Source organism: Pristis pectinata, chromosome 1 (genome assembly GCF_009764475.1).
Source record: "Pristis pectinata isolate sPriPec2 chromosome 1, sPriPec2.1.pri, whole genome shotgun sequence".
Classification (NCBI taxonomy): Eukaryota; Metazoa; Chordata; class Chondrichthyes; order Rhinopristiformes; family Pristidae; genus Pristis; species Pristis pectinata.
In genome coordinates this window covers 119861510-119876721 of record NC_067405.1, presented here as the reverse complement: position 1 = coordinate 119876721, position 15212 = coordinate 119861510, and the positions used below count along the sequence as shown (strand labels likewise).

Genomic DNA, 15212 nt, shown 5'->3' with positions numbered 1-15212 from the left:
GAGAGATGTGTACTGATGCCCTGATCTCTAGAATTCACTTGCTAACTTTTTTTCTGGGTTACTGAAGCTGATGGATTTGACATCTCTTTAATAAAACTAAGTTTCCTAGTTCTCAGTCAATGAGCGGGTTCATAACTGTAGAAACGATTCTCTAACTCATCCACATTCTCTCCATGTTGATGTCATACTGATGGCAAAGACACATTACATTTACATAGGTGCTTGGTTTAATTTCTTCCTTTGAATGCTGGACTTTATTCATTGTGAACCTAGACTTATGTGGATATTTCATCTTGGAGCTTTTAACTTAGTTGGTCCAATCAACTGTTTCAGTACACATTAATGCTAGTTGTGATAAGCTGTTGACTAAGGTAACTAAAAATGCGTAAATTTGGTTTGGGACTCAAAAGAAAAGTTAACTCTTTCCATTTTGGAGTTTATAAGCCAATACGACTAAACTGATTTTTCAGAATTGGAACCTAGCACAACTGTTAATTTGGGGAACTGGTTTACATTGAAGACTCTACAATGGTTCTTCTTCAAGAATTGCCAATAGCATAGCAAAAACAGAACTGCACATATTTTTACTATAATAGGATAAAAAGTGTTGAAAAAGTTTACATCTTTAAATTTGTGAGCAATGGCATGGATGCATTTTTTGGGTTTTTCTATTTCTGTGAAGACATGTAATTTTTAGAAAACTGTTGCATTTTCTTTATTTTTAAAAATGTCACCCTTTCTGAGAATTAGCTGCGGGTTGAGGTCCCATTCCAAAGGCTTGAGGACATAACGTAGACTGGTTCAACAAGCAGGATTTACTGTGTAATTTCATTTCTTCATTTATGAGATCTAGCCATTCCTGACAAGACCAGCATTTATTGTCTATCCATATTTGCAGCATGTAGAATGTAAATTCAGAACAAAGCTGGCTTTCTATTTTGTTATTAACTTGCATCAGGTTTGGAAAAACAAGTTGTGTTCTGTGTTTCCTTGTGTACTTTTCCTCCATTATACAAAAGTTTGGAAGTTGCAGATTTTTCAATCCATTCTGTTTTTTTAAATCCAATTTATTTTTCATTAAGCTAATTTAATTAGAAATACCAGTGGTTTGGAAGCTGTCCTACTATGTTACAAATATTCTACTGGCAAGTTAATAATCCTCTATTTTGGTAACTGTAGCTATGACAAGGAGAATCTGCAGTGAGAGCTACATTCTTTCTAAATCTAGACATCTAAGCACGGTTACTAATTCATCTTAAAACTAAATTGAGTTTCCTCATTATGTGTAAGAGCTCACTGGTAATAGTAAGTTGTTCTTTGTGAAGTATTAGACTTAATGCAGCAGTATAGTTTGAATAGCTCTAAAATATAAGGTGTCAAGCACTACCATTCCACCAGAGCTGATATTTCAATATGTTTTGTGGAAGGATTTGAATCGCGACTTGGGTTTTGGCACTACGTCTACAAATATAGTTGTATGAAATGAGTTGATGGGCTGTAATGTGCAGATATCATTCAGGGATGGTCAAAACTTATATTACAATGCAACAAGCTGGCTGATTACTTAATACTTAAAATGCATATTAGACTCACATCTAAATCCCAGGGCATATGCTTCCTTCATGCAGGATGTTCCCAACTTGGTGACATCAGAAAAATCAAGAAACCTACTAATAGCTCTGAACAGATGTTTCTGGTGTCAGCAAGAGAATTTTAAGACCTCAGTTGTACCACTCCGCCTGTGATGCAAATGCCAGATGAAGAGCAAAGGAATAAAGCTAAAGCATTTCAGATTTCATGAAAATTATTAATTTATTGAAGTCAGTAAAGAATGGAAAAATTGAATCTTGATAATATAGTAGCGCTTGAAAGCATAACTTCTTGCTGATTCTAGAAGAGATTCCATACTAATAGTTATTTTGTCTTGCTGCAGGTTTTTGAACTTCAGAACAAGTTGCAAGAAAAGTGTAAAACTGTTGATATTATGTCAGCCCAGATAAGCCACCTGGAGAAAGAACAAAGTAAATTTGCACAGCTTGCAAGTAAGAATGAAAGTCGACTCGGCCACATGCAGGTAATAGCTATCGGCGCAGACAAGGAATACTTTAGTATTTGCAGGTCCTTGTGAATGGAAGTATCTTGGTCCATGATATAAGTAGCCTTAAGATGTTGAGCAATGAGGCCAAAATAATGGAACATAAATGGGAATGTTGTCTGACCTGTATAATATTTTGTATAGATCAGTCCTTGCAATGTATCCATTTTGGAATGCAAAAATAGTCCATTTCTAAAGGCAATGAAGGAAAGAACCACAAGAGTTGAACTATAATGTAACTTATTAGAAAAGACTGGAGACTTTTAATCCAGGAAGGATGTAGCTGAGGGTATATCTTACAGAGATGTGTAATATCATGAAGGTTTGAAAAGATAATAGAATGTGAAAAATAGGCTGTTATTTCAGAATCAGAATTGGGTTTTATTATCACTGATACGTTGTGAAATGTGTTGGTTTGCGGCAGCAGAACAGTGCAAAGACATAAAATTACTATAATTACAAAATAAATAGTGCAAAAAAAAGGAAGATCGAGGTAGTGTTCATGGACTGTTTGGAAATTTGATGGCAGAGGGGAAGAAGCTGTTCCTAAATCACTGAGTGTGGGTCTTCAGGCTCCTATACCTCCTCCCTGATGGTAGTAACGAGAAGAGGGCATGTCCTGGACGGTGAGAATCCTTGGCGATGGATGCCACCCCTTGAGGCAACACCGCTTGAAGATGTCCTCAATAGTGGGGGGGGGTTGTGCCCGTGATGGAGCTGGCTGAGTCTACAATCCTCTGCAGCCTCTTGTCCTGTGCATTGGAACCTCCATACCAGGTTGTGGTGCAACCAGTCAGAATGCTCTCCACTGTACATCTATAGAAATTTGCAAGAGTCTTTGGTTGACATACCAAATCTCCTGAAACTCCTTACGAAGTAGAGCCACTGGCATGCTCAGGTATGATTTGTACCCTAAAGAATATTCTGCATGTCCATAAATGGGGAACGAGGAAATTAAAAGCATAATTCATGAAACATTCAAGATCATGGTAACAGCAGGAAGCAGCATCAACCAAGGTCCCCAATGCAATGGAGTAAGGGCTCAGGGGTGGGGTCTGACATTGGATGAAATGAAGAATGCTCTCTGTACCCTAACAACCCAGGATTTTGTGGGCATTCTTGAAGAGATGGCTCTCACTATTGACCCCAAAGAAACATCGACAAATATTTAATGGAGCTTCCTCCTGTGACTTTGAAGTTGATGACATTTGTGGAATGGAACAGTAGCATATGTGGTTTACAGGCTGATCTGTAAATTAGATTGAAGAGTTCTCGCAGACAGCAAAGCCTGGAGTAAAGCGAAATAAAGACTTGGTGCTGCTCCCAGAAAGGCATATGTAAAATTGATGAGGTACCAGCCTGGTGAATCAATAAAACTAAAATAATTAGATGATAACAAAGACAGGATGCAATAGATAAGCCTAAGCAGTTTCAAAATCAACATATCACATGGAAGCTTTGCAGTCCTACCATATTTAGTTGTGAATGGTAGAGGACAATTAAACAGCTAATGGGAAGAGAGGCCGAAAACATCCACATCCTCTGTGATGGCAGAACCCAGCAGGTGAATGAAAAGGCAGAAGCATTCACAACCAGGTTCAGCCAGATGTTCCATTTGGATGATCCATTTTGGCTTCCTCCTGAGATCCCAGCCATGACAGAAGCCTGTCTGCAGACAATTGAATTCACTCCACATGACACCAATAAGTGACTGAGGGTACTGGATGCCACAAAGACGTTATGGAAGTAGACAGCATTCAATACAGAAGTCCTGTGCTCCAGAACTGCTTGCGGCTCATTTGATAGCCCCCGGTGCTATCTGTGTTTAGTTTGCACATTCTCCCTATCACCACGTGTATTTTCTCCAGGTGTTCCAGTTTCCTCCGCCTCCCAAAGACCATGCTGATTGGTAGGTTAACTGACTACTGTAAATTGCTCACGTTATGGGTGGGTAATTCGGGGGAAGTCGATGGCAATATTGGGAGAATAGTTTACATGGAATATTAGTGAAGAAATTGGATGGATTACACTGAGCTTGTTGAGAGTTGTTGGACCTGCAGTCATCCAGGCAAGTGGAGAATATTCCATCATGCTCCTGACGTGCCTTGTAGAGTGTGGAATGGTCTTAAGATGTCGGAAGATGACTGGCTTGCCTGAGGATACCCAACCTTAGTGATCAGTGGTGATCTCCTAGGATATTGATGGTGGAGGACTCTGTTGTGGTAATGCCATTGAACATCAAGAACAGGTGCTCTTTCCTTTCCTTTCCTAGCCAATCTCCGAGTTAGTAATTTCCTCAACCAGTATATAATAATTCCCTACTGATGCAACAGCTTCAAGTTACAGAACTTATTTCAAATCGTTAAACACAATGTGAAGATGTCTCCTTTAATATCATCCTTTGCTTATTTATTTCTATGAGTCTCCTGGATTCTGTATGAATTTTATGGCCATCTATGACAACGTTAGCCTGTTAACCATCCAAAGTCTGCAGCGTAGTCTGGGAGGCATGGTAGCGTAGCGGTTAGGTAACACTATTACAGTGCCAGCGATCAGGGTTCATTTCCCGTCGCTGTCTGTAAGGAGTTTGTACGTTCTCCCCGTGTCTATGTGGGTTTCCTCCGGGTGCTCCGGTTTCCTCCCACATTCCAAAGACGTACGGGTAGGTTAACATCGGTTTAAGTGAGTGGCTCAGGCTCGTTGGGCTGGAATGGCCTGTTACCCTGCTGTAAATTTTTTTTTTAAATGTCCTGGTTTGTACCTACCCTCATCATTTGGTCTAAACGATCTTCTGTTGCTAGCCAACGGTTCTTCACATTTCTCTTTCTCCCCATTTTATTTGAGTATATCTTGCTCAAAACAACAGCTTGTATTTATATAATGCCTTCAATGTAGCGAAACTTACTCAGCTGCTTCACAGGAACATTATTGCACAAAATGTGAAGAATGAGCTACCTCAGAGATATGTAAAGGTACAGAAGTAAGGAATAAATTAAAAGGGAAAGAGGGGTTAGAGAGGCAGAACTCCAAAGCTTAAGGTATTGTCAGCTGTATATAGAGCTGCCAGTAGTGGATCAATTAACTTTGGAGATGTTGGAGAGGTCAGAGTGCAGGAGTGTTAACACCCCATAGGATTATAAGGTTGGAGGAGTTTATAGAATGAGAAAAGGGGAAACCCAAAAGGGGATTTGAATTTGTGGATGAGAATTTTAAAATCAAAGTAGCACAGGAGTGATGAACAGAACTTATTATGAGTACAAAACAGATGATAGTGTTTTGGATGATTTCATATTTATGGAGGTTAGAATGAGAATACTCGTTTGGAGTAGTCAAATTTAGAAGTACAATGGCATGGATCAGAATTTCATCAGTGAATGAGCAGAGGCAAGAGGCAGCAGAGGCAAGGGGCAATCTTAATATTACTAAAGTGTGGTCCGGTTTGCACCCTCGTTCTGAAGGTAGCACTGACGTTCTCGCACTAGGCTACCAGGAATGCTCTCCTCCTTGAATTCTGCTCCTTAACTAAAAACCAGACATGTACCAAGGTCATAACTTTGCCTCATCACCTGCAGCTTTGGATTTGATGCTAAAATTTCAGATTCCAAGTCTTTGTGTCTGTTGCATTATATTGCATCAAATATAATATATAAATTTTGTTTGTTCTTTCTGTAGAAAATGTTGGCTAGTCAGACAGATAAGCTGATGAATATTGACCAAACATCACAACAGGCGTACCAAAGACAGGAGGAGACTGCTCGGGATGCCAAAACTCTGAGAGAATCAGTAGACCACCTCCAAACCCGAATTAGACAACTGGAATTGCCTGGCAGAACTGCTGGACCAGGTACAGGAGCTGCTAGCTTGAGTAAGTACAAAACCATTGCTTCACTCAGTTAGCTCACATCTTCTGTAGTCTAAAATGGGAATCTAAGTGTGACAGCAGTGCAGTTTGTCTCCTACATAAAAGAGTGATTGCAGCCCAGGACACATTGTTAGTGTGCAGATTTTCGGAAGAATGATCCTAATTAAAATCATTGAAAGATTATTTGTTTAAAATTCATATTTTCACCCTGAAACTAGAGAGGCCAGAGCTAGGGCAGAGAGGAAAAGCAGACGAATGTTGTCCCTAAGGGAAGGATATGGCTGAGGCAGCAAATCAGATGATGGCAAAGAAGTTCATGAAACCCACTCGCTAAAAAGTTTAAAAAAAAGGTCAAAAATTGAGTTTATTGTCATATGCACAAGTACGTATATGCACAGGTGCAATTAAAAACTTACTTGCAGCAGCATTACAAGCACGTAGCATCAGATTCACAAGAAAAATAAATTAAACATAAATTATACAAGAAAGAATGCAAGCAAACAAAACAAAGTCCATTGTAGTGCAAAGAGATCACAGTGTTGCTATACTGAGATAGTGATTAGGGTTGTGCAGGCTGGTTCAAGAACTGAATGGCTGAAGGGAAGTAGCTGTTCTTGAACCTGATATTATGGGACTTCCGGCTTCTGTACCCCTTGTCCGATGGTAGCTGCGAGCAGATGGTGGGGATCTTTGATGATAGATGTTGCCGCCTTCAGGCAGTGTCTCATGTGGATACTTCTGATGGTAGGGAGAGATGTGCTAGTGATGCATTGGGCAAAGTCCAGTACTTTCTGTAGCTTCTTGAATTCCTGCACATTCAAATTGCTGTACCAGACCATGATCAACCAGTCAGGATACTTTCAGCAGTACATCTGCGGAAGTTTGTTAGCGTGTTCGGTGACACTGCTACTTTCTTTAAAAAAAAAGGTGAAGATGCTGGTGTGCCTTCCATGTGCTGAAGAAGAGGCCAAAGTTTAAGAAGACTGTTTGCAGGAGTGGAAAAGAATTTGGAATTATTTTTGCATTCCAGGATGGTACTGGAATAGTAGACAGTTTTGCTATGTATAAGGACTGTTCACTTAAGCTTTATGTGGTCCATCTTCTGACCACTAAGATTGAAACTATCCAGTTTATCTGCCTTTGACCTAAATTCCCTAATTTTCAGGTGACACAGTACTTATTTCCCAAGTTTAAGTCTCACCTTCCCTCACGCTACCTTCAAGCTCATATTAATCACAAGTCTATCATCCTGCTCTTTTCCTCGTGGACTGCTGTTACCAGGCCAAGTAAACCTCTCTTTCCTCAGGTGTTGTGATTCTTTCCTTTAAAATTTCCCATCACCAGCCATCTGAAAAAGCCAGCCGTTGACTCCTTCATCCTAACAAATGCTAACTCTTTCTCCTACCTCTTTTTCCATTCAAGTCCTTGAACCTGCTAACACTTTCAAAATCCTTGTTCATCCTTCCCAGAACTATTTCTGTATCCTTCCAGTGAGGATTCTGCCTCTGATGCATTGTCAAAATGGCTTTTCTGAAGTTACACATTAGATATCTGTGGTAATGACAAAGGTAAGTAGTCTCCCTTCGTTCCTCTTGACCTGTAGGCAACTGTTGACAAAATTCATCGGCACATTGTCCACAAATGCCTCTCCACTCTCATCCAGCTGGCACTCTGGGACTGCACTCCCCAGATTTCATATTTTATTGTATTCAGTGGCAAGCAGAGAATCAATTGCAGTAACTTCTCCTCCCATCTGTATACTATTCCCCAAGGATCCTTGCATTGTTTCCAGTTTCTCAACTCTCAGCAACCTCATCACACAGTGTCAATTTTTGTATTGAATACACTCAGTTCTACTTCTTCACTGTCCCTAATTTGTCGGAAATCTTGCTTAACATCAAGTACTAGATGAGCAGAAATGTTCTCTAACTAAACTTTGGGAAGAGAGATGCATTCTCCTTGGTTCTTGCTACAGCTCCATTCCCTGAATCCCTGACAAATTTGAGGTTTATCCAACTGTTCAGAAGCTTGGTATCACACCTAATCCTGAGACGTTTCCAATAATATAGATATAAGTGTTTCCACCTCTGCAGTATTGCCCAAACCTGACCCTGCCTTGGTTCTCCTGTTGTCAAAATGTTTTTCCTGTGCGTTTTATTACTTCCACTGTTCTATTGAACTCCTGATAGGCTTCCCATTTTCTACCATACATAAATTGCTGCCTATATCCTAACTACTGTATATCTGATCAGTGGGAGACATTTAAAAGTGAAATAGTAAGAGTTCAGAGTCAGCATATCCTTGCGAGGGTGAGAAGCAAAGATGATAAGATGAGGGGACTTCCGTTAACAAAGGAAATTGAGTGTTTGATCAGCAAAAAGAGATGTTGTGGGAAGCAAGGGAGGAGATTGCTGGGGTTCTGATGGAGAGATTTGCATCACCTTTAGGCATGGGTGAGGTACTGGAAGTCTGGAGGTCACTATGTTTTTCCCATATTCAAGAAGGGTGGTAGCGGTAAACCAGAAAACTACAGGCCAGCGTGCTTTATCTCAGTTGGAGGGAAACTATTGGGGAAAAAAAAACGTCTTAGGAATAGGGTTTAGGATCACTTGTAAAGGCAAAGACTGATTGGGGACCAAGGTTTTGATCAATTGTCCCAATATGATCTTAAATGGCTTATTATCAAATCCTGTTTTGCTCTGAAGCAGTTGAATGTTTAGGCAGTGACTATAAATTACATATTGTCTCTGCTTCTATTTAAAGTCTAGATACTGTCACAACAATAGTAATGTTAAAGTAACTTTTAAAGTAAAACGTTCTTGGCCTTTATCACTAATCTTTAGCAGGTTATGGCCAGTGAAACACAGAAAGAAGCCTATCATATTTGAGAATCATGGTTGCAAACTAACTGCAGTATCAAATAAATAACTCATCCTGTTGCAATATGACCTAGCTCGAATAAAGTATTTAATTCTTTTTGTCTTGCAGCTGAATTAAGTAACCAACTAAAGAGGTTTGACAGCTTACTGAGTGTCCATGATGTGAGGCTGGCAGATATGGACCTACGCTTTCAACTCTTAGAAACTGTCAGCTACAACGGTAAACTAATTTGGAAGATTCGAGATTACAAACGGCGAAAGCAGGAGGCTGTTAGTGGAAAAACATTATCCTTGTATAGCCAGCCATTTTACACAGGATATTTTGGCTACAAGATGTGTGCTCGAGTTTACCTCAATGGAGATGGTATGGGCAAAGGAACCCATTTGTCGCTGTTTTTTGTCGTCATGCGAGGAGAATATGATGCACTATTACCTTGGCCTTTTAAACAGAAAGTAACGTTGATGCTGTTGGACCAAGGACAGGCCAATCGCCATTTGGGTGATGCCTTTAAGCCAGACCCCAACAGCAGTAGTTTTAAGCAGCCAGTAGGAGAGATGAATATTGCTTCAGGCTGCCCTCTCTTTGTTGCACAGACTGTCTTGGAAAGTGGGACGTATATTAAAGATGACACTATCTTCATTAAAGTAGTCGTTGATACTTCAGACATGCCAGACCCATGACCCGAAAACGTGTTGACCACAGGAGGAATAAAGTTTGCAAAACCGGGTCCACTCTGGTGGTATACAGCTTTGTTGGTTTATCAACAGCAGGACATTCCTCACAGTTGGTCGCCAAGTGCTAGAATGGTTCACCTGACCTTCTGAAGGCCAAGGGCTTTGCCTCTCACAACGAAGGAGGTTCTACGGGAACAACACTGATAACTTTCTAGTAGTTGGTGGCGATTGTTTATTCTGTGGGGTACCTCAGTGTTGTAGAGTATATGATTGTGCTGAAGTTCTTCCAGACAGCATTGACTATCCAATGCATGAGGGGAATGCTGCTAAATATGCAAAGTGTTGTAATAACAACTTGTATTTATATTAGCATCTTTGACAGATTAAAACCTTCCAAGGTGTTTCTTGAGAATGTTTATCAAGCAGCATTTGACACTGAGCCACATATTAGGGTACATGACCAAAAGATTGGTCAAGATGATTTTATTTGTTAGCATTACAATCTAGGTTCTGAGAGACTCAACACTGGCCAAAATGTGCTCTACATTTTTTTTCTCACTTCACATGAATTCAGATGAGTTGTGATGAAGGGAATCTTGAAAGTTGCAACAGTATGACTCTAGGTCATCGTCAGTAAAATTCCCCAGTCATTTCTGCTGATCCAGTTAGTTGAGCTGGTGTGGCTTTGGAGGGCGTGGTGACAGAGGGAAGCTTGCAAGATATGACTGAGTCAAGCAGGTTCCTCCTGTTTTGTGAACTCATTCCTACGACATTCCTACAAAGCTTCAAATTGAATGGAAACTTTAAAAGTATTTTGTTCCTATTATGATAACATTGTTTCTTAGTGTAGTAGTTAAGGTATGTTATCGTCCAGGGTTTTTTTAAAATTCTTATCAGTTGTAGTTATTCTTGGGAAAAAGTAACTGGAAGTTGGGGTAAAAGAAAGATCTGCATTTAAAGCGTGGTTTTCACTACCTAAAGACTTGGAGTTCATGGAATACTTTTGACCTGAAGTCACTGTTGCGATGTAGAAAATGCAGCAGCTAACTTGCAAACACGAAGTTTCCAGAAACAGCATTGTGATAATAATCAGATAATTCATTTGTATTTAATAGTTGATTGAGGGAAAAGCCAGAATGCCATGCTCTCTTTTGAAGTAGTGTCATGGGATTTTTGTAAGAGAAAACGGAGGCTCAGTGCATTGCCTTATTCAGAATACATCTCTGAGGTGTCAGCCTAGAATTTTGTGCTCTAGTCTATGGAATGGAACATAACCTCTGACTCAAATGCTACACACCTCTCACCAGCTCAGCCACAGCAGAAATGCAGTGATATAATTTATAACTTGGTTTGACATCAGCAAATTTCAGTTTGTGAAATTATTTGTTTGTTTTTTCCCCTCTTGGATAAATCATTCATGGATTAATGCATTCTCCTATGTCCAAACTACTAAAAGCTCTCCATGAAGAAATCCAAACGCAAGGTAATTTCCTTTACTTGTGCTTCCTTTTTTGAAAAAAAACACTTGATGGGGATGTATGTGACCTGAGTACTACTACCTGAAGGAGCAATGTTGGTAGTAAATGGAAGAAGATTGAAACATAATCACAGAATGGGATAATGAAAAGGCTGTGGTGTGGAGTGAAGGACAAAGACACCTAATTATGAGGTCCATCTTCATAAAAATCAGCAATGTTCAGTAATGCAGAGGCCTTGTTTGTATTAGAGTAAAATCAGTTCAGTGAGAGGTGCATATTCAGATTCAATGGTTTTGAAATGTATAACTAGAAATGTACTTCCATTCACCTCTGGCCCACTTTATTGTTTTACGGCACAGGTCATTCAGATCATGTTACATTTCAAATAAATTTGATTGATTCTCTTGAGAGCTGGATGCATAAACACACTCCATATTACGGTACAGTACCTTCAAACCAGGAAGGTTCTCAGATTGCTTCTCAGTCAGTGCTATATTATCTAAATAGTACTGCACAACAGTTGGTCCTGGTACCTCAAAAAGTAAAAATATTGATCCAGTGGAAATCATGAACGTGAATACTCTCTGCAATGATGGCTTTCCCTGTGAATTAGCCTGCCGATTCTCCCAGATCGGACCTTCATAAAGATGAGGCGACTGAGTATGACAGGTGCATTATAATAACCAGTAAGATTTATTATCTTTACTGGAGGAGAGAATTTTAAAAATTCTTTTATTATCCTCAGTAGGTTTCAGTATAAGTTGAAAAGCAGTGGGAAATGGCAGAAGCAGAATGATTTGTCTCATTTAATGTTATGCTGAAAATTCAGCAGGTATTAATTTAATACTGTTTTTCTTCCGATCTTGTGGTTGGCGATGGTGTTTTGTGATTAGGAAGTGTTGAGCAATTGTGACTTGCTCAGATTTATTGGAAGTATAGCCTATGGATAGTTACAAAAAGCTAGAGGTGATTTTATTATTGGGACAGTTCTCGAAATGAGGGTTGGCTATGAAAACTGCAGGTATCATTCCAGTTTAAAAAAATGATAATTGGGTTTATTCCTACTTGATTGCATTGATTTTAATATTGTTTTGGGTAACCATTCAAATATGTTTGATCCAAATTATCCACAATTATAAATTTCTGCATTTCTCAATGCAAATTTACAATTAAGCTGTGACATTATCACTGGTTTGTAAACAAGGATTTGATTACAGTCTGATGTTCAAATCCCGATTAAAGGAATGGATTTATAGATTTTTGGTAGCGCTGTAATGTTATTTTTGTTGTGGAAGGAGTTGTCATCATAAGTGTTAACTTGTTAACATCTTTTTCCAGAAGGTTAGTGACCATAAACTAACCTTCCACATTTACTTTCTAAAGCTGCACCCCTTATCCAGGTGGCTAAATGGTAGATTTATGAAAATCTGAGTTTAGGAATCTGCTGCTAAAAGGAAAAAAAGCTGGATTTAGCATAGAGACTAGATGGATTAATTGCTGAACGTATGAAAAGCTAAGAATGAATGCTGGCATAATGGAATCTAAACCAAGTGAACCAGTGTGAAGATAGGATGGTGAAACGGTGAAAATGTAATGATGACCCAGACTGTCAGAACTATCACTGTATTGTTTTCCCAGATACTGTATTTTATGCAAAAATTCTAAAAAGCCGCAATCACTTCAAGCCAACATCCCATTCAATAGTTAGATTTAAATTATTAGAAATTGTTATTGCAATGTTTACCTTATAACTAAAGTAACCTCAATTTGTGTTTTCATTTTGTGAAAATTATATTATTTAATGGCTGGCAAGTCAGTTTGGCTGAGTGTGTATAAATGCACACGTGTGTGTATGTGTGTGGATTTTTTTTTAATTATTCACACTGGGAGGGCACCAGTGAAGTTACGTTTTTGTAAGAGCTTCTTTCAGTGTCTGTTTGTTGAAACCTTGGTTTCTGTGATGTTTTGTCATCAGTGGCAATGAGATGATCTGTTTGAGAATCCACAAGATTTATGTTCCATTCTGGAAAATGCCATTTCAATAAATACAGTCATACCTCAGAAATACCTTTCCATTCCATTTGATAATGTTTCTTGGAAACAGTACAATAACAAAAGTTTGCATTTTATGGCACCTTTTAACATAGTGGATCATCTCAATGTTTCACAGGACTGTTAGCAAACAAAATTTAACACTAAGCCACACGTGAGCCACATGTTTGGGCAAATGACCAAAACCTTGCTCAAAAGAGAGGGTTGTAAGGAATGTCTTGAGTTGCATGGTTCGGTTTTGTACATAAAATAATGGGTCATGGGGTTAGGAAAGTGTGACACATCGCAGAGGATTTATTAAGAGATAGAAAATAGAGTTAGGGATAATAGGTAGTTTTCAATTTGTCGGACTGTTACTGGTAGAGTTCCATATGGACTAGTAACGCATGTTGAGGTGTTTGTAATTTAATAATTTTAGATGAAAGGAGAGAGTGTAACATATCCAGGTTTGCTGATGATACAGAGATGGAGAGGAAGGTGAGCAGTGAGGACAGATGGAGGCTGAAAGTGACAAAGGCAGGATAACAACTGGGTTAGAGGGTGGTAGAAAGAGGGTTATGTGGGAAAATGTGAGGTCACTTGTTTTGGGAGGGAGAACAAAAAAAAACAAAATAGTTCCAATATGGTGAAAAATTAGTAAACATTAAACTGAGGGATGCTGGTGTGTTGGGTTCATACAAAGTAGATAGACAGCGACAGCAAACGATTAACTGAGGGATGCTGGTGTGTTGGGTTCATACAAAGTAGATAGACAGCGACAGCAAACGATTAACTGAGGGATGCTGGTGTGTTGGGTTCATACAAAGTAGATAGACAGCGACAGCAAACGATTAACTGAGGGATGCTGGTGTGTTGGGTTCATACAAAGTAGATAGACAGCGACAGCAAACGATTAACTGAGGGATGCTGGTGTGTTGGGTTCATACAAAGTAGATAGACAGCGACAGCAAACGATTAACTGAGGGATGCTGGTGTGTTGGGTTCATACAAAGTAGATAGACAGCGACAGCAAACGATTAACTGAGGGATGCTGGTGTGTTGGGTTCATACAAAGTAGATAGACAGCGACAGCAAACGATTAACTGAGGGATGCTGGTGTGTTGGGTTCATACAAAGTAGATAGACAGCGACAGCAAACGATTAACTGAGGGATGCTGGTGTGTTGGGTTCATACAAAGTAGATAGACAGCGACAGCAAACGATTAACTGAGGGATGCTGGTGTGTTGGGTTCATACAAAGTAGATAGACAGCGACAGCAAACGATTAACTGAGGGATGCTGGTGTGTTGGGTTCATACAAAGTAGATAGACAGCGACAGCAAACGATTAACTGAGGGATGCTGGTGTGTTGGGTTCATACAAAGTAGATAGACAGCGACAGCAAACGATTAAGGAGGCAAGTGGAATTTTTGCTTTTATTAAGAGGGTATTACAGTGCAAAACTAAGAAACTCCCGTGATATTGTGCAAGTTTTACTGAGGTCTTTTCGAGAACTGTGTGCAGTTTTGGTCTCCGTGACTCAAGATGGAGAGACTATCCTTGGAATCATTGCAGCATATCGTTGCTAGATTATTTGTTAAGAAGGGGAGTTCACACTGTAAGGAGGGATTCAGTACGATTGGACTATTTTCACTGAAATGTAGAAAAGAGGTGATCTCATTCCCTCCAAATTCTGTGATGCAAGAGGCCATTGATGGCAAGAGGTTGTTTCTTCTAGCTTGAGACTTTAGAACTTGGGATGTAATCTCTGGATAAGGGGCTAGCCAATGTTTTCTTGTGCAGAGTCAAAGAGCATGGAAGCAGGCCATGCCACCCACCATGTCCACTTTGACCAGTGGACCCATCCATATGAATTCCATCTTCCAGCACTTGGTCCATAATTCATGTGCTTGGCTAGACACTTCTTAAATGCTAAAGAAGTTGCAGAAGTTAGTAACTTTGAAATTCTCCACTTCGGAGAACTGTAGAGTCTCAGCGATTTGAGTACACTTGAGGCTGAGACTGATGGGTTTTTAGACACAAAGGGGTATCAGACTTGTGATATAGGATCAGCCATGATATGGAATGGCAGAGCAGGATCAAGGAACTGTATTGTCTTCATTTACTGATATCTCTTTAAAAACTAAAATCATATTTGACCTCAACAGTGAGAATAACTCCTTGTTCTCCTT

General features: G+C 39.5%; 1 protein-coding gene across 1 annotated transcript in view; it reads left to right on the top strand.

Annotated features, from left to right (window-relative positions):
- Positions 1-13045, top strand: part of traf3 (TNF receptor-associated factor 3) — a 75928-nt gene extending 62883 nt beyond the window's left edge. Inside the window, exons 9-11 of the mRNA XM_052025202.1 lie at positions 1934-2074; positions 5768-5960; positions 8946-13045. Of these exons, the coding sequence (XP_051881162.1) occupies positions 1934-2074; positions 5768-5960; positions 8946-9517 (906 nt within the window). The 3' untranslated portion in view covers positions 9518-13045. The remainder of the gene's footprint in view (positions 1-1933; positions 2075-5767; positions 5961-8945) is intronic.
- The last annotated feature ends 2167 nt before the right edge of the window (positions 13046-15212 follow it).